This window comes from Dipodomys merriami, unplaced genomic scaffold (assembly GCF_024711535.1).
Source record: "Dipodomys merriami isolate MVZ:Mamm:240054 unplaced genomic scaffold, mDipMer1.0.p SCAF_128, whole genome shotgun sequence".
NCBI classification, from domain to species: Eukaryota; Metazoa; Chordata; class Mammalia; order Rodentia; family Heteromyidae; genus Dipodomys; species Dipodomys merriami.
Genome location: NW_027202582.1, coordinates 3,305,191 through 3,329,476, shown reverse-complemented (window position 1 = coordinate 3,329,476; position 24,286 = coordinate 3,305,191). Strand labels below are relative to the sequence as shown.

Sequence of the window (24,286 nt, the reverse complement as noted above, 5' to 3'; positions counted from 1 at the left end):
CCTTGCCCTGTGCTTTTTTCCTTCCGTGAGTCTGGAATTAAGCAATAGAAATTGCCACTTCCTTTCTCAGTGAGTGCTAGAAAACATACATTCACAGGTATTGGCCAGAGGGCACAGATTAGGGGGTGTGCTGGGGAAGAGGTGGAATTTGGGAAAGCAGCTCTTGGGAGGTAGACTTTGTCAGAAGGTGTATTATATCCAAGCAAAGACTTGAACAGGAATTAACGGATAAAAGGACCAAGATGAAGCCTATTGAGTTGTCTAGGGAAGATCAGCCAGTAGGGTGGAGCTGGAGGAAGAAGAGAGCCTGAGGAGAAGGAGCTGGTGCTGAGTTCAGAGATCAGAATTGGAAAAAATTGGTCACTGACCACGTCCAAAAGCTGTAAAAACCGATAATAGCCGCCAGGCTCCCTAGTGATTCATACCTATCTGTCCTCCTAGCTGCTCTGGAGGCTGAGATCTGAGGATTGCCGTTTAAAGCCAGCCCAGGCAAGAAAGTCTTTGAGACTTTCTCTAGTTACCCACCAAAGCTGGTGACACGCCTGTAAGCCTAGCTACTCAGGAGGCTGAGATCTGAGGATCGCAGTTCAAAGCCAGTCTGGGCAGGAAAAGCTGTGAGACTCTTTATCTCCAATAAACCACTCAGAAAACAGGAAGTGGCACTGTGGCTCAATTGGTAGAGTGCTCGCCTTGAGCTGAAGAACTGAGGGACAGCGCCCAGGCCCAGAGTTCAAGCCCCACCACCGACCTGAGAAAAAAAAAAATTAACCACCAAAAAAGTCAGAAATGAGGCTGTGGCTCATTTGGTAGGATACCAGCCTTGAGGGAAAAAACTTACCAAGCTATTTTTTGTTGTTGTCCTAGGGTTTGAACTCTGGACCTGGGCGCTGTCCCTCAGCTCTTCAGCTCAAGGCTAGCTCTCTACCACTGGAGCCACTGCGCCCAGTCCAGTTCTCTGAGTGGTTTAGTGGAGATAAGATCATGGGCTTTTCTGCCTAAGCTGGCTTTGAACCAGATCCTCAGATCTCAGCCTCCTGAGTAGCTAGGATTACAGGTGTGAGCTATCAGGCCTGGCTTACTTACCAAGTTCTGAGTTCAGTCCTCAGTACTGGCACAAGAAAGAACACATTGGATGCATCCATCTTACTGAACGCCACAGATTTGTTCACCCTGGTTGCCGCTGCCTCAAATCACAGGACTCTCGTGCCATATGGCCATCCCAGGGAAAAAACAACCAAAACCCAAAGTGTGGGTTCTTTTTTTTTGGGGGGGTCCGGTCATGGGGCCTGAACTCTGGGCCTGGGCGCTGTCCCTCAGCTCTTCAGCTCAAGGCTAGCGCTCTACCACTTGAGCCACAGCGCCACTTCTGGCTTTTTTCTTTTTGCTTATGTGGTGCTGAGGAATCGAACTCAGGGCCTCAGGCATGCAAGGCAAGTGCTCTACTACTGAGCCAACTTCCCAGCCCCAAAGTGTGGGTTCTGATAATCACTTCCACACCCCTTATAAAGTTAGCGATCCCTTCCCCAGCAAGCCACCCTACGTTGAAGACTGTCATAGTTAGGAAGTGATCCTTGGAAACGCTGATAGGAAGTGGAGAGTAAGACAAGGAAGGAAAAGAATCTGCGAAGGAAAAAAGCCAAAGAGCTCTGTGGTCCCACTGCTAGCGGCTTAGAAAGATCCGGCTGATGGACCATGTAGACAGGGTTGTCTGGGAAGTGACTAACATGGGCCACTAGGGCTGGCTCCGGCTGGGGAACCTTGGGAGATGCGGTGGAACAGTCTTCCACAGGCACATTCTTGTGCCAGCTACCATCTGTCTTGGTTTCAGGCTGCATCTAGAGCTTGCTAGCTTGCTGATTTCGCACACCTGTGTAGTTAGTGGCCTGGCATGAGTACCATGGCAGAGCGCCACATCCGGGGCTCCAGACAGCAGTGGATTACAGGGGGGCGGGACTCTGGGAAGACCAGGACAGCGCGCAAGGACTGAAGAAAAGAGTCATCAGTTCTGGAGAAAAGAATGTCAGCCTTCAGTGACTTTTTCTTTATAGGCTTTTTTTTTTTTTTTTTTTGTCTGTCCTGGGGCTTGAACTCTGGGCCTGGGCACTGTCCCTCAGCTCTTCAGCTCAAGGCTAGCACTCTATCACTTTGAGCCCCACTTCTGGTGGTTAATTGGAGAGAAGTCTCAAGGACTTTCCTGCCCTGGCTTGGCTTTGCGCTTCGTAGCCTCCCGAGGAGCTAGGATTACGGGCATGAGTTTACTAGTGCCTGGCTGCAGGCTGTTTTGGAGAAAACTCAGGATTGCACATTTCAGGTTTGACATGCTATTCTGCAAAGGTGGGCCTGAGACAAGTTTGTTGAACTGCAGTCATACTGCTTTAGAGCTATAGCCCCACCAGTGCTCCGGCGTCTTCTCAGAGGTCACAGCTGGATGAGTTGGCGGGTAGGTAGTGGTTGCAGCCATGGGCAGATGTCAGAGGGGGGATCACTCGAATTCTAGCTTAACTCATGAGGTACATGGCCCCCTCCTTCCAAGCTCCAGCAGTACCCCCCTCCCCTGCAGGACAGGCACTAACCATGGTGTCACAAGAGACAGTCATTTTGGAGTAGCTTTGGAGGAGGGGGTGGGGTAAACTTGGTTTTTGCTTCCCTTGGTTCTCACTGATTGGCCTACAAGCATACATCTAGTAACTTTTTTTTTTTTTTTTTTTTGGTCATGGGGCTTGAACTCTGGGCCTGGGCACTGTCCCTGAGCTCTTCAGCTCCAAGCGAGCACTCTTACCTTACCACTGGAGCCAAAGTGCCACTTCCAGTTTTCTGGTGGTTAATTGGAGATAAGAGTCTCACAGACTTTCCTACCCAAGCTGGCTTTGAACCGAGATCCTCAGATCTTAGTCTCCTGAGTAGCTAGGATTACAGGCGTGAGCCACGCAGCCAGGCTCTTAGCAAGTTTTTTTTTTAAATCTTTTATTAGCATGTATTACTTGTTGAAGATAACAGGTTTCATTATGACATTTCCATACTCCTATAAAGTATGACTAGTCCTATTCAACCTCCTCTAACCCCCCCCCCCCCCCCAGTATTCTCTGGTCCCCTCCCTGCCCTCTAGCAGGCTCTTGAGGTCTGCCAGAATCTCTTCTGCTAAGGAAAACAAGTCTGTAAGAGAGAAACCAGCGATCTTGAGGAAGTACCTGGAAGCTGCTCCAGTCTGTATCTCGAAAGCCTCTGGGTGTGTTGAGGATGGGTGTGGAGGGGTTAGGCTATCTTCTAGTCTGACTGTCAGCCCGGGGACAAGAAGATAGGAGACTAGTCTGGGGCTCTAAATTGAGCCCCTTTGAACAAAGTGTAGTGAAAGTTTGGTTTGAAACTGAAAAGAGTGAAAGAACCAGTCAGAGGCTATTTACATCTCTATAGTTTCTGTGTGGCCAGATTTGTTTACACCTCTAGAACGCCCCTCCCTAGGGACTTCCCCCTGGAATCTCCAGGGAGCTGCTGGTTTTCAGGACCAGAAGCCCTCTAGCAGGTAGGAACGCAACTATCCTTCGAGACTTGTGAGCTTGCTCCCTGAGGGTCTTATGTTAGCCCACAGGGATTTATTTTTGGAGAGCCCAGGCTGGCTTTTGAATTCCAGATCCTCCTGCCCAAGTTTTCCCAGTGCTGGGATTAAAGCACACCGCGTTACACCTGGTATTCACAGGCATTCTTGAAACTTCGTAGGCTAAGAAGGGTGGATCTCGGTCTCTGAAACTTGTGGTTAGCCTGTCAGCTACCGGGGTACCAGGGCGCCAACACCTGACTTTAGGAGGTAGAAACCGACCTCTTCAAAGTGATTAGGGCCTGGAAAAGAGGAGAAACACACCTGGAATATTTACATAAGAATGGGATTGAAGGAGAACCGAGGCTCCAATTCCCTTTCGCTCAACCACTAATAAAAAGGACTTCTGGTAGCTAGGTAATTTTGGTTATAATGACTTTCTTTTTCCCTTCCTTCCTTCCTTCCTTCCTTCCTTCCTTCCTTCCTTCCTTCCTTCCTTCCTTCCTTCCTTCCTTTCTTTCTTTCTTTCTTCCTTTCTTCCTTCCTTCCTTCCTCCTGGGGCTTGAACTCAGGGACTGGGCACTGTCCATTAGCTTTTTTGCTCAAGGCTGGTGCTTCATTACTTGAACCCCACATGCGCTTGCAGCTTTTTGCTGGTTAATTAGAGATAACAGTCTCAGGGACTTTCCTACCCAGGCTGATTATGCACTTTGATCCTCCTATCTTAGTTTCCTGAGTAGTTCAGATTACAGGCATGAGCCGTAGGTACCCAATGTTCTTTTCATTTTTTAAAAAGCAACCAGAGCTGGGTCCCAGAAGCTTAAACTCCACTAGGGAGGCAGTGTGGTGTGGCCTGGGGCTTGTGGGCTCAGGCTGCGATGCCCACATCTCTGTGGCCCTTGTTGCTGCCAGCATACTTGACTCCAATCTCTGGAGTGGAGTGGGGAGAATCAGGATTGAAACCCATGTCTCTCTGTTCTTAGACCCAGATTCCAGGACAGGACAATTCGCATTCTAGATTCGTCCAGATGGGCTGAACACTCAAGCCATTTGGCCACCCCAGGCCTCAGATGTTGTTCAGTAAAATCATGGTGGGATGGGCACAGAGCTCTCCACTTAGGCCCTACCACCTCCAGGATGGGAGCGGCTCCTCTTCCTGATCCCTGCTGCCCTCTGCTGGTCAAGGTCCATCACTGTGGCCAGGTCTACAAGGAAGACCGCTGCTCCTCCTTTCCATGACCGAGTAGTGCCCAGCCCCACTCCTCCCTGCTTTAGGTCCTGCTCTTGTTCTCTCTGAACTTGTTTGCTCTGCTATAGAGGGAGGCCTTTCCAGGCCCTGATAGTGAGTCCTCATGATTCAGGAAGCTGAGGCCTGAGGATTGAAGTTTGAGGCCAGAGCAGGAAGAAACGTCTGGGAGCTCCTATCTCCAATTAAGCAGCAAAAGGTCACAAGTAGAGTCATGTCTCCTGTAGTAGTGAGAGACCAAAACTAAGTTCAGCAGTAACGAAACTATAAGGAAAACATCTGTCATCTGTTTATTGGAGGATAATAAGTATTAGTGCCTGCTCCAAGACAATGTAACAGTATCAGTACAGTCCAAGAGGTCAGACTGCCTGGATCAGTCACCCCCAACCCCATCGGGAAGCAATTCAGGACAGGGCAATGAATGGGCATTCCTGTAGTTAGCCCTGCTTACCTGCTTACCTTTACCAATGACATGCTTGCTATATATACTTTAACCTATCCTGTAGCCATTAAGCTGGAAAGCCCCTACCCTTACTAGACATGATTATACCCCTAACCAATGAGCTTGAGACAAGATTCGCCCACGAACCGCCGACCAGTCACATAACCAATGTTGTAATGATCCTTCCCCCTGCTGTACACTCAATAAAACCCTGCTGGACAAGGGGTCGGGGCTCACATTTTGGACCTGCTGCGTCAGGAAGAGTTTTGAGTCTGGCTCAAGTTGTAATAAACGACTCTCGTGCATTTACATCGGTGAGGGTTCCCTGGTGGTCTTTGGGGGTGGGGGTCTACAGCCTGATATTATAGTAGAATGTCAGCCTGGAGTGAAAAAAGCTAAGGGAACAGAGCTAGGCCCTGAGTTCAAATCCCAGTACTGGCACAAAAATGAATAATGATCTAACCTTACTCATCAGAAGTTTGTAGCTTATGGGCTGGGAAGGTGGCTCAGTGGTAGAGCGCTTGCCTTGCATGCCTGAGGCCCTGGGTTCGATTCCTCAGCACCACATAAGAAAAAAGCCGGAAGTGGCGCTGTGGCTCAAGTGGTAGAGCGCTAGCCTTGAGCTGAAGAGCTGAGGGACAGCGCCCAGGCCCAGAGTTCAGGCCCCACGACTGGACCAAAAAAAAAAAAAAAAAAAAAAGAAGTTTGTAGCTTGGGGGAGCCAATGCGGGGTGCTGTGGCTCACGCCTGTAATCCTAGCTACTCAGGAGGCTGAGAGCTGAGGATTGTCCTTTGAAGCTAGCCTGGGCAGGAAAGTCCTGGAGACTTTTATCTCCAATCAACCACCAGAAAACTGGAAGTGTGGCTCAAGGGGTAGAGCGCTAGCCTTGAGCAAAAAAGCTTAGGGACAACACTCAGGCCCTGAGTTCAAGCCCCTTGACCACCACCACCAAAAACAAAAAAGCCCTCTGCTGCTTGGCTTGGTTGCAGGCTTCATTGGCTCCGCTCCGGGATGCCTTCCTGAGCTCCGTGGCTTTTCATGCTCCACAGGATGGGCCCGGGAGCTAAGAGGCCCCAGAGAGCAAAGAGCAGGGCGTGAAAGTTTCTCATCAGCCACCACCTCCTCCCCAGTGCGTGGTGACTCACAGGGGGCCCGCCCTGCCTCCCCCTCCCCCAGGGATGCCAAGGAGTAGCCAGTCCTGGAGGAGGTGCCAGGGCTTCCCTCCCCTACCCCCCTTTCCCAGCAGACACCCCCCAAGGCTGGGTGGAGGTCCTGTGGTTTGTGGCTCTTGGCCCTGACTGGCCTCAGCCTGCCCCCGTAAGGCTGAGAGGAACTGAAAGGGGGCGGGGGGGGGATGGTGTTGAATTAGGGAGGAGCTGCTTTCCCACAGGACCCCCCCCCCCCCCACGTGCTCTCTTCTGTCAACCAGGATGGCTGTGGAGTGCACCAGAGAGGGCCTGACACACCGGACAGGGGACACAGGCTGCCTCTGGAACACGATGGCCTCCTCTGCTATTTCTCACCCAGGGGGAGAGGTTGAATTCTCCACACTCCCCCATCTCTGTGTCTCCACCCCTTCTGCAGGCCTCACACAAGGCTTCCCAACCCACAAGCCACCAAGCCTTAACTTGTAGCAACTTGTTCTGGATGTCTGCACACAGCTGCCCAACTGGTCTCCTGGTTCCCGCCTCCCCCCCTCCCACCACCTTCTCCTGCTACCAATGTCCCGTCCAAAGACTCCACAGCCAGGCCCTTCCCCTCCCAGCGGGGAGACAGGGCGGGATTCTAGGTCAAGAGGCCCACGAAGAGGATGGAGGTTTCGGCCTGTGAGCACTGGGAGCTGGCTGGGCCCTGCTTCCCTGGGGAACATGTCCAAACAGGAGAGACCCTGAAGGATTGTTCCACCAAGACTTTGAGAAAGGCCATATTAGCAGGGAACAAACAGAGCCTAGACATGGTCTGGGGGGAGGTCGGTGCTCTTGGGTGTGGTGCTGAGGTGCCCTGGGGACAAGGCCTAGAGAGACATTGGATAATACGGGATAGTCCTAGCTCCCAACTGGGGATACCAGATCTCCTGGGCAGGGGAGACCCAGAGCCTGGAGCCAGGGAGCGCAAGAGGGGATGCTAGGCAGATAGGAGAGGGCTTGCAGCCGAGTTGGCTTCACAACACTCCTTCCCTATCTGCTCCCATTTATTTAGCTCTGGGCTTAAGAGCATTTTGAGGCCCAGAACTTTTGAGGTGCTGGGGATTCCACTGAACCCAGCCTGTGTTCTTAGAGCTAGCATACCAGTATGGAGGCAGGTGATCAACTCTGGAAGCAAATAAAAAAAGCCTTCCTTACCTGGCACCAGTGGCTCATGCCTGCAATCCTAGCTACTCAGGAGGCTGAGACGTGAGAGTCATGGTTCAAAGCCAGTTAGGACAGGAAAGTCTGTGAGACAACTTTTTTTTTTTTTTTTGGGTCTGGTTGTGGGGCCTGAACTCTGGGCCTGGGCACTGTCCCTCAGCTCTCTTCGGCTCAAGGCTAGCGCTCTACCACTTGAGCCACAGCGCCACTTCCGGCTTTTTTCTTTTTGCTTATGTTGTGCTGAGGAATCGAACCCAGGCCTCATGCATGCAAGGCAAGCACTCTACCACTGAGCCACCTTCCTAGCCCTGTGAGACGACTCTTATCTCCAATGAACCACCAAAAAACCAGAAGTGGAGGTGTGGCTCAAATGGTAGAGCACCAGCCTTGAATGAAAAAGCTAAGAGACACCAGCCAGGTCCTGAGTTAAGCCCCAGGACTAGTGTGCACATGCACATACATACACACATGCATATGCACACACTAAAGAGCCCTCTTGAAGAAGCCAGGGCTGCAAGGTCAATCACACCTCCCTGGCAAGGATGAGCCTTTCTAGCCACGTTTCCCCCCCAGGCTGGATAGTCTGTCTCCCCCAACTGGAGGACACTTCTGGGCCCTCCAGTTCCCTGACCTAACCCATTTCCTCTTTACCCACAGAGTGAAGGAAATAGTTTCACCTTGACCCTGACCTTCCCGCCCATGTCCTTAGTTGAACTTCACCTCTGCCTCTGCCCACCATGTCCTTCTCTGAAACCAACTTGGCAGGAACCCAATACATTCAAGTTCATGACTCTTCGGTGAGGTTCCCCTGCGCCACTCAGCCTGCTTCTTGGCCTGACTCCTCCAGCTGACCTTCTCAACCAGCAGGGACTGGGAGCAAACCACCTGGTCCCCCAGCCTCAGGCCCCATTCAAGCGCTATAGTGATGGTGAGCGGAGGAAGGGAGGTGAGGTGTGAGAATCACCTAGACTGCAAGACTGTCCGGGGCTTTCTGGTCTTCCTAAGTGGTGAGCTCCTTGGGAGCCCGGATACGTGGGTAAAAGGCAGGGTCCATAGCTGGCATTTGCAGTATGGCATTTAGGACTGAGGTCCAGGATAGAGCTTGCTAGCCTGGGTCCTCGTGTTGGACAGTCCTGGGCACCAATTCTGTAAGAAGCTCACTCACAGTAATACTTCAAATCTGCAAGGACTTAGGGGGAGCCACTTCCTAAAGGAGGCCTCTCCTTCCTTTGTCCTCTCATCTGGCTCAGCTTCTTTTGTGGTCTGAATGAACTCTCGTGTGGGAGGGCTAAACCTGAAGCAAACCATGAAATAAATGGTAGCCAGAGCTACACGAATCTACTCCATACCCAGGTGCTCTGGGCTGAAATTCAAGCTTTTTTCACAGTAAGGTAAACACAATCCAAGTTCTCAGTAAGGCCCAAATCCTAGTGAAGATTGTGTTCGTATGTGCACGTGCATGTGTGGCAGTACTTTGGGGCTTGTACTCAGGGCCTGGACACTGTCCCTTAACTGTTTTGCTCCAGGCTGGTACTTTACCACTTGAATCATACCTCTTTTGTTGGATGATCAGAGATAAGTCTCATGGACTTTTCTGCCTGGACTGGCTTTGAATTGGTGTGATCCTCAGTTCTCAGTCTCCTGAGGCCTGAGCCACCAGCATCTGGCTTTTGTTCTTCTTTTTGCCACTCCTGGGGCTTGACCTTAGACTCTTTTTTTTTGGGGGGGGGTCGGTCGTGGGGCTTGAACTCTGGGCCTGAGTGCTGTCCCTCAGTTCTTCAGCTCAAGGCAAGCGCTCTACCACTTGAGCTACAGCGCCACTTCCGGCTTTCTGGTGGTTTACTGGAGATAGGAGTCTCACAGTCTTTCCTGCCTGGGCTGGCTTTGAACCGTGATCCTCAGATCTCAGCCTCCTGAGTAGCTAGGATTACAGGCGTGAGCCACCAGCACCCGGCTGACCTTAGACTCTTTATGCTCAAGGCTAGCACACTACCACTTGAGCCACAGCACCACTCCAGCTTTTTCTGAGTAGTTTATTGGAGATAAGAATTTCCTGGACTTTCCTACCCTGGCTGGCTTCAAATCACAATCCTCAGATATCAGCCTTCTGAGTAAGCAGGATTACAGGAGTGAGTCACTAGAGCCTGGTTAAATCAGTAGATTTTAAATAAAACAGGAGAATCTTTACAGCATGTGTGGGCCTTGTCTAATCATCTGAAGAACTTAAGAGAAGAATGAGGTTTCCTAAAGAAAGAATTCTGCCTCAATTCAAAAACCCAGAAACTCTGCCGGAGTTTGCAGTCCTTTGCTCTGTGGATGTTAAATAGCAACTCCAACTCACCTGAATTACAGCCTGCCCTACAAGAATTAGACTTACCAGTCCCAGTTAACAATGAGCTGATTTCTTAAATACCTTCCATTGTGGTGTGTGTGTGCACGTGCTATTGGTTCTGCTTCTCTGGAGAAGTCTAATAGGCTGGATAAATTAGAGCATACCTTTTGTGTTAGACACCTCCTAAGCTCTCTGCATGCATTGGCCCTCAGGACCTTCTTACTCATCCCAAAGCTCCATGATGTAGTTTCTGATCCTGTTTTACAGAGGCTAAGGTCCGGAAGAACTTTTTTAAGGTCATGAACATAATAAAGCTAGGCCTGGATGCAAGCGGTCCCCTTCCACTGCCTGTGCGGGCTGAACTCCTGCCCACTGTGGAATGCATATAATGATATTCTGAAGCAAGAGGCAGGACACAGATGGCAAGGGGTGTCATTTTAGTGTTACACTTACAGGTAGGGAGGAGGGGAAGAGGTAGAGTGTGGGTTCTGGCAGAACTTGCAGGTGCAACCCTGGGAGCAGCCACCAGGTGGCGCCCGTCCAGGCTGCAAAAGCCACTCAGGATGATGGTACAGATCTGGGTGCTGGGACTCAGCTAACAGTTCCAGGGCTGGGGGTCCTGGGGCACCCCTTTTCTAAGTTCCCAGTGCTCATCTGTGGAAGTCCGGCCTGGTGCCTGGGTCCAGCCTACTTGGCAGAGTCGGCCCCAGGCTCCTTCTTGGGCAGTGAGGGCAGTCCAGAGCAGGGACAGCAGCTCAGGTCACCACGCAGAAACTCTGGGTAATGCGTCTCCACAAGTTGCGACTGCGGCTGCTCAGAGCCACCTCGGCTGCCTCCTGGAAGATGGCGTGGACATTGTCGTGGAGGCGAGCGGAACACTCGAGGTAGGCCACGGCACCCACAGATCTTGCCATCTCTTGGCCCTGACAGGGAGACATCAAGGGGATTACTGTGAGGGAAAAGGGTGGCCATGGGGGGGATGGGGGGTGTCTTCCTATTGCCCTCTTAGCAACATAGGGAGTCTGTGGGACAACAGTGAAAGGTGGGGACTTGTGCGTGTGCAAGCACACGTGTGTGTGTGTGTGTGTGTGTGTGTGTGTGTGTGCGTGTGTGCCTGTACTGAAGCTTGAACTCCGGCCCGGGCACTATCCCTGAGACTTTTTTGCTCAAGGCTGGTGCTCTACCATTTGAGCCACAGCTCCACTTCCAGTTTTTTTTTTGGTGCTTAATTGGACTAAGAGTTTCCCGGACTTTCGTGCCTGGGCTGGCTTCAAGCCACGATCCTCAGATCTCAGTCTCCTGTAGCTAGGATGACAGGTGTGAGCCACTGGCTATGGCGGTGCTGTTTTTAGAGAATCTTCAGCTCCTGTATGTACATGGCTTGACCAGCATTCTGTTGCACTTCGCGCTGTTTCCTGTCTCAGTGCTGGTCTCTGCCTCTGTAGCCCAGGCTGGCCTCAAACTCAGTCCTCCCGCCTCTGCCTCCCAAATAGTGGGGTCAGAGGCCACCATGCCTGACAGATCTCTGCCTTTCAACTCACCAATTCATTAACTTCCAACGACCCCAGGCCCCCATGCAACGAGAGGGGGCCACAGATTGAGTATCGGACCATCCCCACGGGCCTGTTTTCCTGTCTCCGGTGGGGGCTTAGTTAGGCTAGGATTAACTGTGGCATGCAAACTCTCTTCTTCCTTCTCTGGGTGGAACATTCCAAAGCATCTCAGATACCACTTCAGCCTGGCAGTTCTGTACTCCAGCTAGCATGGGGCCCTTCCCTCCCCTCCCTCTCCCAGCCTTCCCCACCAGGCAGGTGCCCCTCCCGTCCCTCCAACCCCAGGCTAGGCTTCCTACCCTGTGGTAGGTCACGGGCTCCAGTCTATTTTTCCGCAGCCTGTTCACCAGCACCTTATCCTTTCGAAGATCAGTCTTGCAGCCCACTACGATAATGGGCACGTCCTTGCAGAAGTGAGACACCTCAGGATACCACTGCAGAGGGCGGGGAAGGTGGGGGTGAAATATGGGGAGCTCTGGCCCTCAGAAGGCCACTCTGCTGCTGCCCCGGCCAGCACCACTACTATTCAGGGTGCAAAGAACTCAGGGCCTTGCCCTCATTCAGCTTGTTTGCTCAGCTGGTGCTCTACCACTTGACCCAGGCCCCCAGCCCTGCTTTTGGCAGATTATTTTGGAGATTGAATCTCATGGACTTTTCTGCTTGCGTTACCTTTGAACCATGTTCCTGCAGATCTCAACTATCCAAGTTGCTAAGATGACAGGTGTGAGATACCAGCACCCTGCCCAAATAGTCATTAAAAAAAAAAAATCTGGGCTGGGAAGGTGGCTCAGTGGTAGAGCGCTTGCCTTGCATGCCTGAGGCCCTGGGTTCGATTCCTTAGCACCACATAAGCAAAAAGAAAAAAGCCAGAAGTGGCGCTGTGGCTCAAGTGCTAGAGTGCTCGCCTTGAGCTGAAGAGCTGAGGGACAGTGCCCAGGCCCAGAGTTCAGGCCCCACGACCGGACCTCCCCAAAAAAAATCTGCTCACAAAATGGCAGCCACAGCTGTCTACCTTAACTGCTGGTTCATTAAAGGGAGGCCCCCCCTGTGTCACCGTAGCTGTGTGGAGGGAGAGGTTATTCTGGTCTGCACCACAGCCAGGGGCCAGTGGCTTTCCATTCCTAGGATGTATGCTGCTCACTGGTTCTACCACTGGAGCCATGCTCCCAGCACTTTTTTTTTTTGGTCATAGGGTTTGAACTCTGGGCCTGGGCGCTGTCCTTCAGCTCTTCAGCTCAAGGCTAGTGCTCTATCTCTTGAGCCACAGTGCCACTTCCAGTTTTCTAGTGGTTAATTGGAGATAAGAGTCTCACGGACTTTGTTGCTTGGGCTGGCTTTGAATGAAGATCCTCAGATCTCAGCCTCCTGGATAGCTAGGATTATCCATGAGCCACCAGTGCTAAGCTTTTTATTTTAATTTTGAGACAAGGCTGTTAACCCTCACTCAGGCTGGCCTCAAACTCAATATCTTCCTGCTTATGTATAAGATCCTAATGTTGTGGCAAGGTGCAGTGGCTCATGCATTGTAACCCTTATTACTGGGGAAACACAGGCAGGTAGACTGTGGTTCAAGGCCAACCTGGGCAAAGAGTTAAAGAGACCCTATCTCAAAAACCAGCTGGGCCAGGCACTGGTGGCTCACACTTGTAATCCTAGCTACTCAGGAGGCTGAGATCTGAGAATTGCGGTTCAAAGCCAGCCAGCCCGGCCAGGCAGGAAAGTCCGAGAGACTCCTATCTCCAATAAACCACTCAGAAAAACGAAAGTGGCGCTGTGGTTCAAGCGGTAGAGCACTCACCTTGAGCTGAAGAGTGCAGGGACAGCGCCCAAGCCCAGAGATCAAGCCCCACGACCGACAAAAAAACAAAAAAACAAACCAAACAACAACAAAACACAAAAAACCAGCTGGCAGTCTGGTGCTGGTGGATCTTGCCTGTAATCCTAGCAACTCAAGAGGCTGAGATCTGAGGATCAAGGTTCAAAGCCAGCCCAGGCAGGAAAGTCCATTAGACTCTTATCTCCAATGAACCACCAGAAAACTGGAAGTGGCGCTGTAGGTCAAAGTGGTAGAGTGAAAAAGCTCAGGGATAGCACCCAGGCAGGGTAAGTTCAAGCCCCATGAGCAACCACAACACCATCTGAAAAACAAAATAAAACAAAAGCAAAAAGGATGAGGGATGCGGCTCAGGGGGTAGAGAGCAGGACCGTGCGTTCATAGCCCAGTGCTGCCAGGCAAAAAAGTCCCGGCATCCTTCCTCATTACTAATGCGTCACTGTGTGTCTGCGGTCCTGGACGCACTAGGTGAGGGGCGGGGCCAGAGCCCAGGCAGAGGAACACTGTGAACAGTCTGGGACCACATGCCATTTTGGAGGCACCTCGAAAGGCTGCTGACAGCCAGCGGGCTGCCATGGGCAGGCACAGGCTGGGAAACAGCCAGCTCTGGGTCACTCAGTATTCTCAAAGAGAGTTACTGTGGAAAGAGCTGGAGTTCTGGAGTTCCATGGCGCCTGCCTAGAATCCTAGCTATGAGGAAGGTGTGGGCCAAAGGATCAAGGATTAAGTGAGACCTCATCTGAAAATAGGGAAAACATACAAAAAATAAATAAATCAAAGGCTGGGTAGCTCACGCCTGTAATCCTAGCTACTCAGAAGGCTGAGCTGTGAGGATCATGATTGAAAGCCAGCCCAAAAGGGCAGCAAAGTCTGTGAGACTCTTATCTCCGCTTAAGCACACACAAAAAAGCCAGAAGTGGCAACGTGGCACAAGTGGCAGAATGCTAGCCTTGAGCAAAAGAACAAATTTCAAAACAAAACAAAACAAAAGCTCAAGGACAACACTCAGGCCCTGAGTTCAAGTCCTAGCACCAGCACCAAGAAAACAAAAATGGTGGGGCTGGGAAGGTGGCTCAGTGGTAGAGTGCTTGCCTCCCATGCATGAGGCCCTGGGTTCAATTTCTCAGCACCACATAAGCAGAAAAAGCCGGAAGTGGTGCTGTGGCTCAAGTGGTAGAACGCTAGCCTTGAGCTGAAGAGCTAAGGGACAGCGCCCAGGCCCAGAGTTCGCATGGCTCAGAGGTACAGCAGAAGCCTAGTCAGCAAGAGGCTCTGAGTTCAAACCCTGCAGGATAGCACAAGGTGGACCCATGCCATCAAGTTCTTCACCCCAAGAAAGTAACTGCACCCCTCTAGGCCTCCGCCACCCTGTGTATGGACGGAAGAGTTCCTGGTCTACACCACCGAAGGCAGCGGCCTCTGATAACTGGCAGTCAAGGGTAGAGTGCACAGCAGCCTGGACATGGTCACTGTACCCACCTCATCCGGCACCTACCCGGTTGAAGACGTTTTCGAAGCTGTTGGGGCTGGTGACGTCGAAGCAGAGGAGCAGGACGCTGGCGTCCGAGTAGAACAGGGGCCGCAGGCGGTCATAGTCATCTTGCCCTGGTGTGGGGGGGGACTCCTTTCAGACTCCCCCTAGCTTCAGGGGTAGACGGGCTTGTGGACCAGGCCTGCGTCTGTGCCCTCACGTGGAGAATCTTTGGGGTGACACTACCGGGCCTGCCTGCAGGAGGTGGTCCCTGGCCTGGGAACCCCTTGACCAGAGGCCAGGTTCTAGAAGGACTGAGTGGGGGCAAGGCAGAGGCTGGGCGGGGGGCAGCCCGGAGGAACTGAGGCCTGTTCTCCCCACGTCTGCTTTGCCCAGGGCTTTGGGGTGAGGCAGAAGGGCAAGTAGAACCCCAGGAAAGACAACTTAGCCCCCATAGAAGGGAGAGAGCTGCTGGGGGCCCCTGAGTTTAGCCTAGAGCTGACCCTTGGGAGTTTTAGAGAAGCTGAAGTTGGGAGCCGGGCGTCGGTGGCTCATGCCTGTCATCCTAGCTACTCAGGAGGCTGAGATCTGAGGATGGAGGTTCAAAACCAGCCTGGGCAGGAAAGTCCGTGAGACTCTTATCTCCAATGAACCACCAGAAAACTGGAAGTGGCGCCGTGGCTCAAGTGGTAGAGTGCTCACCTTGAGCTGAAGAGCTCAGGGACAGCGCCCAGGCCCCAGAGTTCAAACCCCATGACCGAAGTTGGGGTGCAAAGCCTAGCAGGCCCCTATCCCAGACATCTGGAGGCCACAGAAGCCCCCCTCTTCCCAACTTCAGCACACCCACCTGCTGTATCCCAGATGTGGAGGCAGACAGGTTTGCCCTTCATTTGCAGATCGACAGTGTACTTCTCAAACACCGTGGGCGCGTACCCCTGAGGAGGAAGGAAGCGTGTGAGAGGCGGGGGAGGGGCAGGCCAGAACCTCGGGCACGTGTGCCACCCCTGCGGATTCCTAGGTAGCCTGCAGTGTGTTGGGGGCGGGGGGGAGGGGAGCTGCCAGCAAGGGTCCTGTAAGGTCCATTCCTGGACGGCGAACAGACCTCGCCCAGTACCTGCGTTACCTAGGCAACTGGGACACCTGGAAGAGGTCACATCCTCATCCGCTGAGGTCACTTCTTAATCTGATGCGGCCACACCTTTCTCCAACCTGATCCCTCCAACCTTTACCTGGACACACCCTTCCCTGCCCCCCTACCCTATATAAGGCCAAACCCGGGGCCAGACGTCTCTTTTGCCAGCCGCGTGGAGTGCCAACCTTGCCTGGTCCCAGCAGGTCCACTGAATAAACCTACCCCTTACCTGAATACCACGTGCGTGGTGCAGTTCTTCCTTGGCTACCTTCTTTTTAAAAACCTAACAGGTCCCACCTTCCCTGGCCTTGTTCTGTTCCAGGATTTAAGGAGAAGATTAAAGTCCCTAGAATTGAGCGTCCCTCCTCCTGGAATGACAGAATCATCCTTCGCCCATTTATATGTTCATTCACTTCTCGCTCTCTCTCTTTCCTCTTTCTTCTTCTTGTTTTGCCAGTCCTGGGGCGTGAACTCAGGGCCTAGGCACTGTCCCTGAGCTTCTTTTGCCCCAGGGCTTCATGCATACTAGGCAAGCAAGCACTCTGCCACTAAGCCACATTCCCAACCTTCTTTCTTTTTTCTGCCAATCCTGGGCTTGAACTCAGGACCTGGTGTAGCCTCTGAGCTTTTGTTTGCTCAAGGCTAGCACTCTGCCACTTTGAGCCACAGTTCTCCTTGTGGTTTTCTAGTGGTTAATGGGAGATAAGAGTCTCATGGACTTTTCTTCCCGGGCTGGTCTTGAATCCTGATCCTCAGATCTCAGCCTCCTGAGTAGGATAACAAGCATGAGACACTGGTGCCTAGCTTAGATGGCTCTGGCTTAGGCTCTAGCTCTGGTACCCACTAGCTGTGTGGCCTTGATCAGCCCTGTCACTCAAAAGGGAAGGTGTTATGCGTGCTGGTGGATCACACCTGTCATCCTAGGTACGCAGGAGACTGAGATCTCAGAATGGAGGTTTGAAGCCAGCCTGGCCAGGACACACTCTGTGAAACTCTTGTCTCCAATTCACTAGAAAAACTGGAAGTGGTGCTGTGTCTCAAAGTGGTAGATAAGAGTACTAGCCTTGAATGAAAAGGTTCAGGAACAGGGCTGGGAAGTTGGCTCAGTGGTAGAGTGCTTGCCTTGCATGCATGAGGCCTTGGGTTCGATTCCTCAGCACCACATAAGCAGAAAAAACCGGAAGTGGCACTGTAGCTCAAGTGGTAAAGCGCTAGCCTTGAGCTGAAGAGCTGAGGGACAGCGCCCAGGCCCAGAGTTCAGGCCCCATGACCAGATCCAAAAAAAGAGAAAAAGTTCAGGAACAGTGCCTAGGCCCTGAGTTCAAGTTCCATGACTGACCAAAACAAAAAACAAAAAAGGGGGGAGGGGAGGTGTCCCCTTGTGAAAGTTTATTACTTAGCTGATTGGGCGGCCTGCCTCTGAGCTCTTGGGAGGCACAGGTAGGATTGACACCACAATCTCTGACCCTGTGACCTTGAATGTCAGGGCAATCGTCTTGCTTGGGGCAACACTGTGTGGCTCTAGAGCCCAACCATCAGCCTGTCCTGAGGAGACCAAACCCCGGTTCCAGCTCCTGGCAGGGGGCTAGGTCCCTAGTCCTTCTGGATGGCTATACAGCCATTCTGCTAGCCGTTGAAATGTGATCTTGGAGACTTAGTCCATAACTTCGGTCAGGTTCTTCGACCTTTCCTTCCCCAGGGGCAGAGCCACGGTCCCCTCCCTGCTTCCACCTGACCAGTAAGCACCTCATCTTCTCTGGGGAGCCCAGGCAGAGATGGGTCCACCCATACAGGCCTCAGGATGGACAGGGGGCCATTACAGGAGAGGGTGTCAGGGATTCCGGGGCAGGACACCTCTGGAGGGGCTGCCTGTTCCCAATGGTCTTAGGGCACAGGGCGAGGATCTCCTAGTGCCATACTCTCTACCTTGCTCCCTCTGACTTGAGCTTGAGCTACAGTGAAGTGTCTTCCTGGGTAGCTCAGTGGTAGAATGCCTGGCTACTAAGTGGTGAGGCCCTGAGTTCAAACCCCAGTATTGCCAAATCTCCAGCCTGATGTCTGTTCTCAGCAGTGGGTAGGAGCTGCTGGTGCCTGGCAGAAGAGGCCGGGCACAGCGCTGGGCTGTGGAGAGTGCCCTGCTGGGCATGCAGACTACCTTTTTTTTTTTTTTTTTTGTGGTTGTAGGGCTTGAACTCTGGGCTTTGGCGCTGTCCTTGAGCTCTTCAGTTCAAGGGGAGCACTCTACCACTTGAGCCACATCGCCACTTCCTGTTTTCTAGTGGATTACTGGAGGTAAGAGTCTCACGGAGTTTCCTGTCCGGCCTGGCTTTGAACCATGATCCTCAGATCTCAGCCTCCTGAGTAGCTAGGATTACAGGTGTGAGCCACCGGCACCTGGCTTGCAGGCTACCTTTCTGATCTCAGTTTTCCCCTCTGCAGTGTGAAGCCTCTTTTTCTCGGTCTTGAATCTTATGAATCTGTAAAAACCAGAGGCCACTGGGTGTCAGCAGCTCACATCTGTAATCCTAGCCACCCCAGGAGCCTGAGATGTGAAGCTCAGGATCTGAAGCCAACTCCAGGCAGAAAAGTCCTCTTATCTCCAATTAACCACCAGAATGCCAATACTGGAGCTAGGCTCAAATAGTAAAGCTCAAGACCTTGAGTTCAAACCCCAGTACAGGCCCAAATAGACCAAAAACAACCCAGAAGACTCGGCTGTACACCTGCAGCTCAGCATTCACACGTTGGAGGCAGGAAATTAAGAGTTTGAAGTCAGCGTGGGCTACATAAAAGGCAATAGTTCAAAACAAACAAAAACAAAATAAAGCCCTCTCTTGTGCCATGGAACCGCAAGTCCCCAGGAGGGAAGAGCCATCCCCCAGCGCCCCCTGGCTGCCTCAGTGCCCTCCAGTGTGTGGACTGCTCAGTGCCCATTTCCACAGGGGAACCTCTCAGAAACTGGCAGAGCCCCTCTTCATTAACCAAGTCACCATCTAGGACATCAGGTCTTGGTTCTGGTGAGGCCTAAGTCCTGTCTGGACCCCTGTGGTACTCTTCCCCGCTACTCTTCCCATCATGGTTGGCTTCTCACGGGCAACACCTGGGGGGGCCCGGAAACATGCTTTTAAAGGAGAGGCGCCGGTGGCTCACGCCTGTAAGCCTAGCTACTCTGGAGGCTGAGATCTGAGGATCAGGTTCAAAGCCAACCGGGTTTAAAGTCCCTGAGACTTTAAACCACTCAGAAAACAGGAAGTGATGCTGTGGCTCAAGTAGTAGAGCGCTCACTTTGAACTAAAGAGCTGAGGGACAGCGCCCAGGTCCAGAGTTCAAGCTCCACGACCAACCAAAAAAAAAAAAAAAAAAAAAAAGGAGGCGACCTCAACTCTGTGACCTGCAGAGCCTGTGGCTGGCTGGCAGGTGGGAAGACCCCACGCTGCCTGCAGCCTTACCCACTCCACCCCAGAGGATGCTGGGACAGGAAGGTAGAGGAGCAAACACATGGGCTCCTAGGACCCCACTCCTCACACAACCCCAGGGCCCCAGCAGCTGGCATTTGGTATCTGCTGAGAAAACCCCAGAGGGGGGGAACAGTCCCAGAGTGCCCGGATGTACCAGGCACAGGAGAAGCTGTCTACCAGCCTTGCATTCACTCTACCTCAGCGCCCCAAGGGCCTCTCTGCCCATGAAGCTGAGCGCGTTACCAAGGGGCACTGGGGCTCCAACCCAGCCGTCCGGCTGTAGAGCTGGCATCCTCTCTTGCCCTAAGTAGGGAGCTGGATGTGTCCTATAGTGACAAGGGCTGGAGAAGAGATGGTGTCTCCCAAGGATCATTGTTGACCAACTTTCAGTCAGTCTTTGCTGTGCAAAGGCACAGAGAGGGTAAGGAACTACCCCAAGGGCACACAGCCATTCAGTGGCAAGGACATGAGTTGAATCGTGCCAGGTTTAAGCGTTCACTGTCTCCGTGGCCAAGCTGGGTCCCCAAGGGTTGCCTTTAGGTCCTGCTAGGCACCCAGGTAACCTAATTCGGTCCCCACGACCTCCCTCTCTCCCAGGCGGGTGCCATGCGCCCCCTCCCCTTTGTAGATAGATAACCGTCCCAGGGCAGAGCGGGGGGGGGGGGGGCGGCGAGCCGGGGGGGGGCAGCTCCCGCAGCCCGGCGCGGTGTGTGCGGGCGGCACTCACCTCGGGGAAGTCGCCCTGGGTGAAGACCAGCAGCAGCGACGTCTTCCCGCAGCCGCCGTCGCCCACCACGACCACCTTGACGGACGGCGCGTCCTCGCGGGGGGCCTGGGCCGCCTTCATCCCGGGGGCGCGGGGCCGGGCGGGCCGGGCCGGGCGCGGGGCGGCCGGCGGGACAGGAATGTGGAAGGGGCGGGGCGGCGGGAGGAAGTGGATCGGGGCGGATCGGGGCGGATCGGGGCGGATCGGGGCGGCCGAGGGCCGGGGCGGGGGGCGGGCGCGGGCGCCGGGGTCCCCAGGTGCGGAGGCCGGGCGCCCCGCCCTTCCCTGCGGCCGGCGCCCCGTCCGCGGTGCTCCGTGCTCCGTGCTCGGTGCTCCGGGTGCTCGGTGCTCCGTGTTCGGGCCCTGGCGGAAAAGGACGAGCCGGGGCCCCGGTGCGGACGGGGAGGAAAAGGACGCACCTGCCCCCCCCCGAAGGCGGGGGCCGCCGGCGGCGCTTTGATCTTTGCTGAATGAATGAATGAGTGAATGAGTGATCGCGGGCCGCGTGCGGAGGGCGGCCCGGCCCCCAGGGGGCTCTCCGGGCCCGGCCAGCGCCGAGTCTTCTTTTACCTAATGTGCTCACTCCTGGGGTTTTGAACTCAGGGCCCAGGCTTGCCTGGCTGGCGCTCTACCCACGGAGCCATGCCTCCCGCACACGCTGTGTGTGTATATGGGAGTGTGCGCACACGTGTGTGTGGTGCGTGTGCTGGTACCGGGGCTCGAACTCAGGGCCTAGGCACTGCCCCTTGACTCTTTCACGCAAAGCTGGCACTCTACCACTTGAGCCACAGCTCCACTTGGGACTTTTTGCCGGTTCACTGACTTTTCTGCCCTGGTTTCCTTTGAACTGTGATTCTCCGGTCTCTTGGGTAGCTAGGATTACAGGTGTGAGCTATCAGCACTGGTTATTTTGGAGATAGAGTCCGTTTAGGCGCTGTCCCTCAGCTCTTCTGCTCAAGGCCGAGCGCTCTGCCACTTGAACCACAGCGCCACTTCCAGTTTTCTGGTGGTTCATTGGAGATAAGAGTCTCACGGACTTTCCTGCCCTGGCTGGCTTTGAACCACGATCCTCAGATCTCAGCCTCTGGAGTAGCTAGCTTACAGGCATGAGCCACCGGCACCAGGCTAAGGGCAGACTTGAGAGGACAGCACTGCAGAGGTATGGTGGGGAGAGTGAGCGAGGTGCCCACCCCGCCCTTCCCTCCTCTTCCCTCCGGCATCACAGACAGAGGGTGCGAGTTGGCAGCGGGGCTGGTGCCCAGATGGTGGAGCACTTGGGGCACCCGAGACCAACCTAGTCTTGAACTGGAAACTTCCTGTCACCCACCCCCTGCTCCTCCTAGTGGCCAGAATTGAGATCTTTTTAACAACAGGCACAAGCGTCATCCAGGACTTGGACCAGCTGTTTCCAGAAGCTTCATGAACCTAGTCATGACCTCATCGCGCATGACACGCCCAGCTGAGCAGGTGACACAGCACCCTCAGCCTCTTTTGGCCTTCACCGTGGTGCCAGGAGGCCGGAGGCAGCCGGGAGCGGAGGCTCTGCCGGCGAGGCTCACTCAGAGGTGGGGTGTCATCTGTGCCTAACTGCAGCCAGGCCCTCCTCACTAGGGTGGAGGAAAGCTCACGCTAGCTCCACCCTTCAGGAGCCTTTTCCTCCCCGAAACTGCTGGAGGGCTGGGCAGGGCTTGGCATCGGGGCTGGGTGTGTGGCTCCCACCCCAAGGTGTGGTGGGGCCCTGAGTCCCACAATCATCTGTCTGCCTCGTCATCGCCCGTGCTGTCACTCAGCCAGGTGGCAAGACAGGTGGGGCTGGAATGAGGGCGGAGTCGCTGAGAGGCGGGCCCAAGCCTTGGTTGCTATAGAGATAATCGCTGTAATGACACACTGGATTGCTGTCACACTTTACAGTTTCCTAATAACAGCGCCATTCATGAGTTGTGAGTGTAGGGCTGGCGGGGTCCACCAGGCAGTGGGGATGGTACCCCACTAGATGAGTTACCCAAGGCCTAGAGACGCAAGCCTCTTGTAGAACCTTAGCAGCTAGTAAGAGGTCAAACTGAAATGTGGACCTAGGCGTGACCCCAAAATGGGGAGCCAGGATGTGGTCTCTGGGTGTCAAAACCAGCTGCTCAATGCTGTATCCTGTGAAAGGCAGGCTAAGTCAGTACCAGTGGCTCACGCCTGTAATCCAGGCTACTTGGGAATCGGATCTGAATCTGTGGTTTGAAGCCAGCCTAAACAAAAAAAAGTCTGTGAGATTCAGTCTCCAAAATAATGAGCAAAAAAGCAAAGCTGGAAGTGAGGTGTGGTGACTCAAGTGGTAGAGTGCCAACCAAGCAAAAGTTAGGCTCCTAGTCACTAGGTCATGACAGCCTGCCCTGGCTGGCAGGAAATGTCCTCATTCTCAGACACGGCTGGGCTCTGGACCACAGTTTTGCAGAGGTTTATTTGTGGAGTGTGGAGGCGGCCCTGGGTCACACAGTCTTCCTGGCCAGAGAACTGAATGTTGTTTTTACTGTTGATTTGCGGCCTGTGGGTGACTTAGCCTTCTGGAGGCCCCAAGCTCACAGTTCTTTATGGGTCCCGTCTAGAGTCTATTGTCCTGAGAACCCAGAAGATCAGAGGCAGCAGCCAAGCTGCATGCATTTCTGCCACGTTGTGCCTTCTTCCAGATGAGGGGAGGGGGGGCGGGTGGGGGTGGGGGGGTGGGGGTGGGGAGGGCGCTCAACAGCATTGGCCCGGCCCAGCCAGGTCACAACCACCTCAGATGATTCATCACTGGACTTTAACTGCCAGCTGTGGTTCTGGGTGTTAGGTCCAGTGGAACCTGGCTGGATTAACAAGGGAAGGGAAGGAAAAGTACAGAGTGGGGAATGGAGGAAAGGAGCAAAGAAAGAAGAGCTGGGATGCTGGTGGCTCCTAGCTACTCAGGAGGCTGAGGTGTGAGGATGGCAGTTCAAGGCCAGCCTGGGCAGGCAAGTCCGTGAGACTCTATCTCCAGTGAACCACCAAAAGAAAAAAAAAGCTGGAGGGGAGCTGTGGTTCAAGTGGTGAAGTATTAGCTTTAAGTACATAAGTGGTAGGATGAGGCCCTGAGTTTGAGCTCCAATACTGGCACCAAAAAAATAGGAGGAGAAACAAACTGAAGAAATGAATGAGGGAATAAATGCTTGCCAAAGTGAATGCACAGAACACATGGCTTCATCATGGAGGTCTCAGATAACTGCCCCCCTTCCGGCTGCTCCAAGGACATAACCCTAGTCTTCGACCCTCTACCCCATTTTTCTGACAACACTACCCCCTTGTTCCTTGGCTGAGGCTATTTGGCTTTCTGCTACCCCCATGTGGCCTCTCTGGTCTCTACCAGGACTTCCTGCTCTGGGGATGATGGATTGGGGTCTTGATTTGTGGGCTGGGATGTGCATGCTAGAATACAGAACCTCAGATATGTGGTCCTGCACCTTAGGAGCAGGTCCTCCAATCCAGACAGGGCCTCGGATTACAGACCCATCCACACAATCCCAAAAGTCAGAGATGCTCCAACTTGGACTGGTTTACCCTGTCCACCACTCTCATTCTTTACGTTGGGGACAGAGGCCCTGGGAAGGGAGGGACTGTGGCACACAGACAGCAAGGAAGCAGCAGACGCAGGTCTAGACAGAAGAGACTCACAGCACAACCACCTGTGTACAGGACCATAGCACAAGCACCACCTGCCCTGCTTTTCTTGCTGCCTCACCTCTGTTGGTCTTGTTGGGGGATGGGACAGTCTGGATTGAATGGATAGAGAAGGAGCCCAGTGCCTCACAGCTTCACCTCAGTGCTTATGCAGTGTGTGTGTGTGCGTGTGTGTGCGTGTGTGTGTGTGTGTGTGTGTGCTCAAGGCTAGTACTCTACCACTTGAACCCCAGCTCTACCACTTCTGAATTTTTTGGAAGTTCATTGGAGAGAAGCATCTTAGACTTTTCTGCCCAGGTTGGCTTCAAAATGCAGTCCTCAGATCTCAGCCTTTTGAAAAGCTAGGACTGATTATAGGGTGAGCCTCTAGCACCCACATTCCTGTCTTTTTTTTTTTTCTTGGTGCAGATACTGGGACTTGAACTCAGAGTCTCATTCTCTCTTGGTTTATTTCACTTAAGGCTGAGACTGTCTCATTTCAGCCAGTTTT

The 24,286-nt window shown here is 53.4% G+C and overlaps 1 protein-coding gene across 1 annotated transcript; it reads right to left on the bottom strand.

Moving 5' to 3' along the window:
- Positions 1-10,323: 10,323 nt before the first annotated feature.
- Positions 10,324-20,265, bottom strand: LOC138824222 (rho-related GTP-binding protein RhoD). Its single transcript, XM_070017894.1, has 5 exons — positions 20,077-20,265; positions 15,607-15,694; positions 14,784-14,893; positions 11,754-11,888; positions 10,324-10,824 (listed from the first exon to the last, which is right to left on the bottom strand). The coding sequence occupies exons 1-5, from the start codon at positions 20,194-20,196 to the stop codon at positions 10,657-10,659; spliced, it is 621 nt and encodes a 206-aa protein (XP_069873995.1). The 5' UTR covers positions 20,197-20,265; the 3' UTR covers positions 10,324-10,656.
- Between the last annotated feature and the right edge of the window lie 4,021 nt (positions 20,266-24,286).

Excerpts from the sequence above, each read along its gene's own strand:
- LOC138824222 (XM_070017894.1), bottom strand. The coding sequence starts at position 20,196 with ATGAAGGCGGCCCAGGCCCCCCGCGAGGACGCGCCGTCCGTCAAGGTG. Across the intron at positions 15,695-20,076 it reads CCCAGGGCGACTTCCCCGAG|GGGTACGCGCCCACGGTGTT; the intron begins GTGAGTGCCGCC and ends CTTCCTCCTCAG. Across the intron at positions 14,894-15,606 it reads CCACATCTGGGATACAGCAG|GGCAAGATGACTATGACCGC; the intron begins GTGGGTGTGCTG and ends CCCCCACACCAG.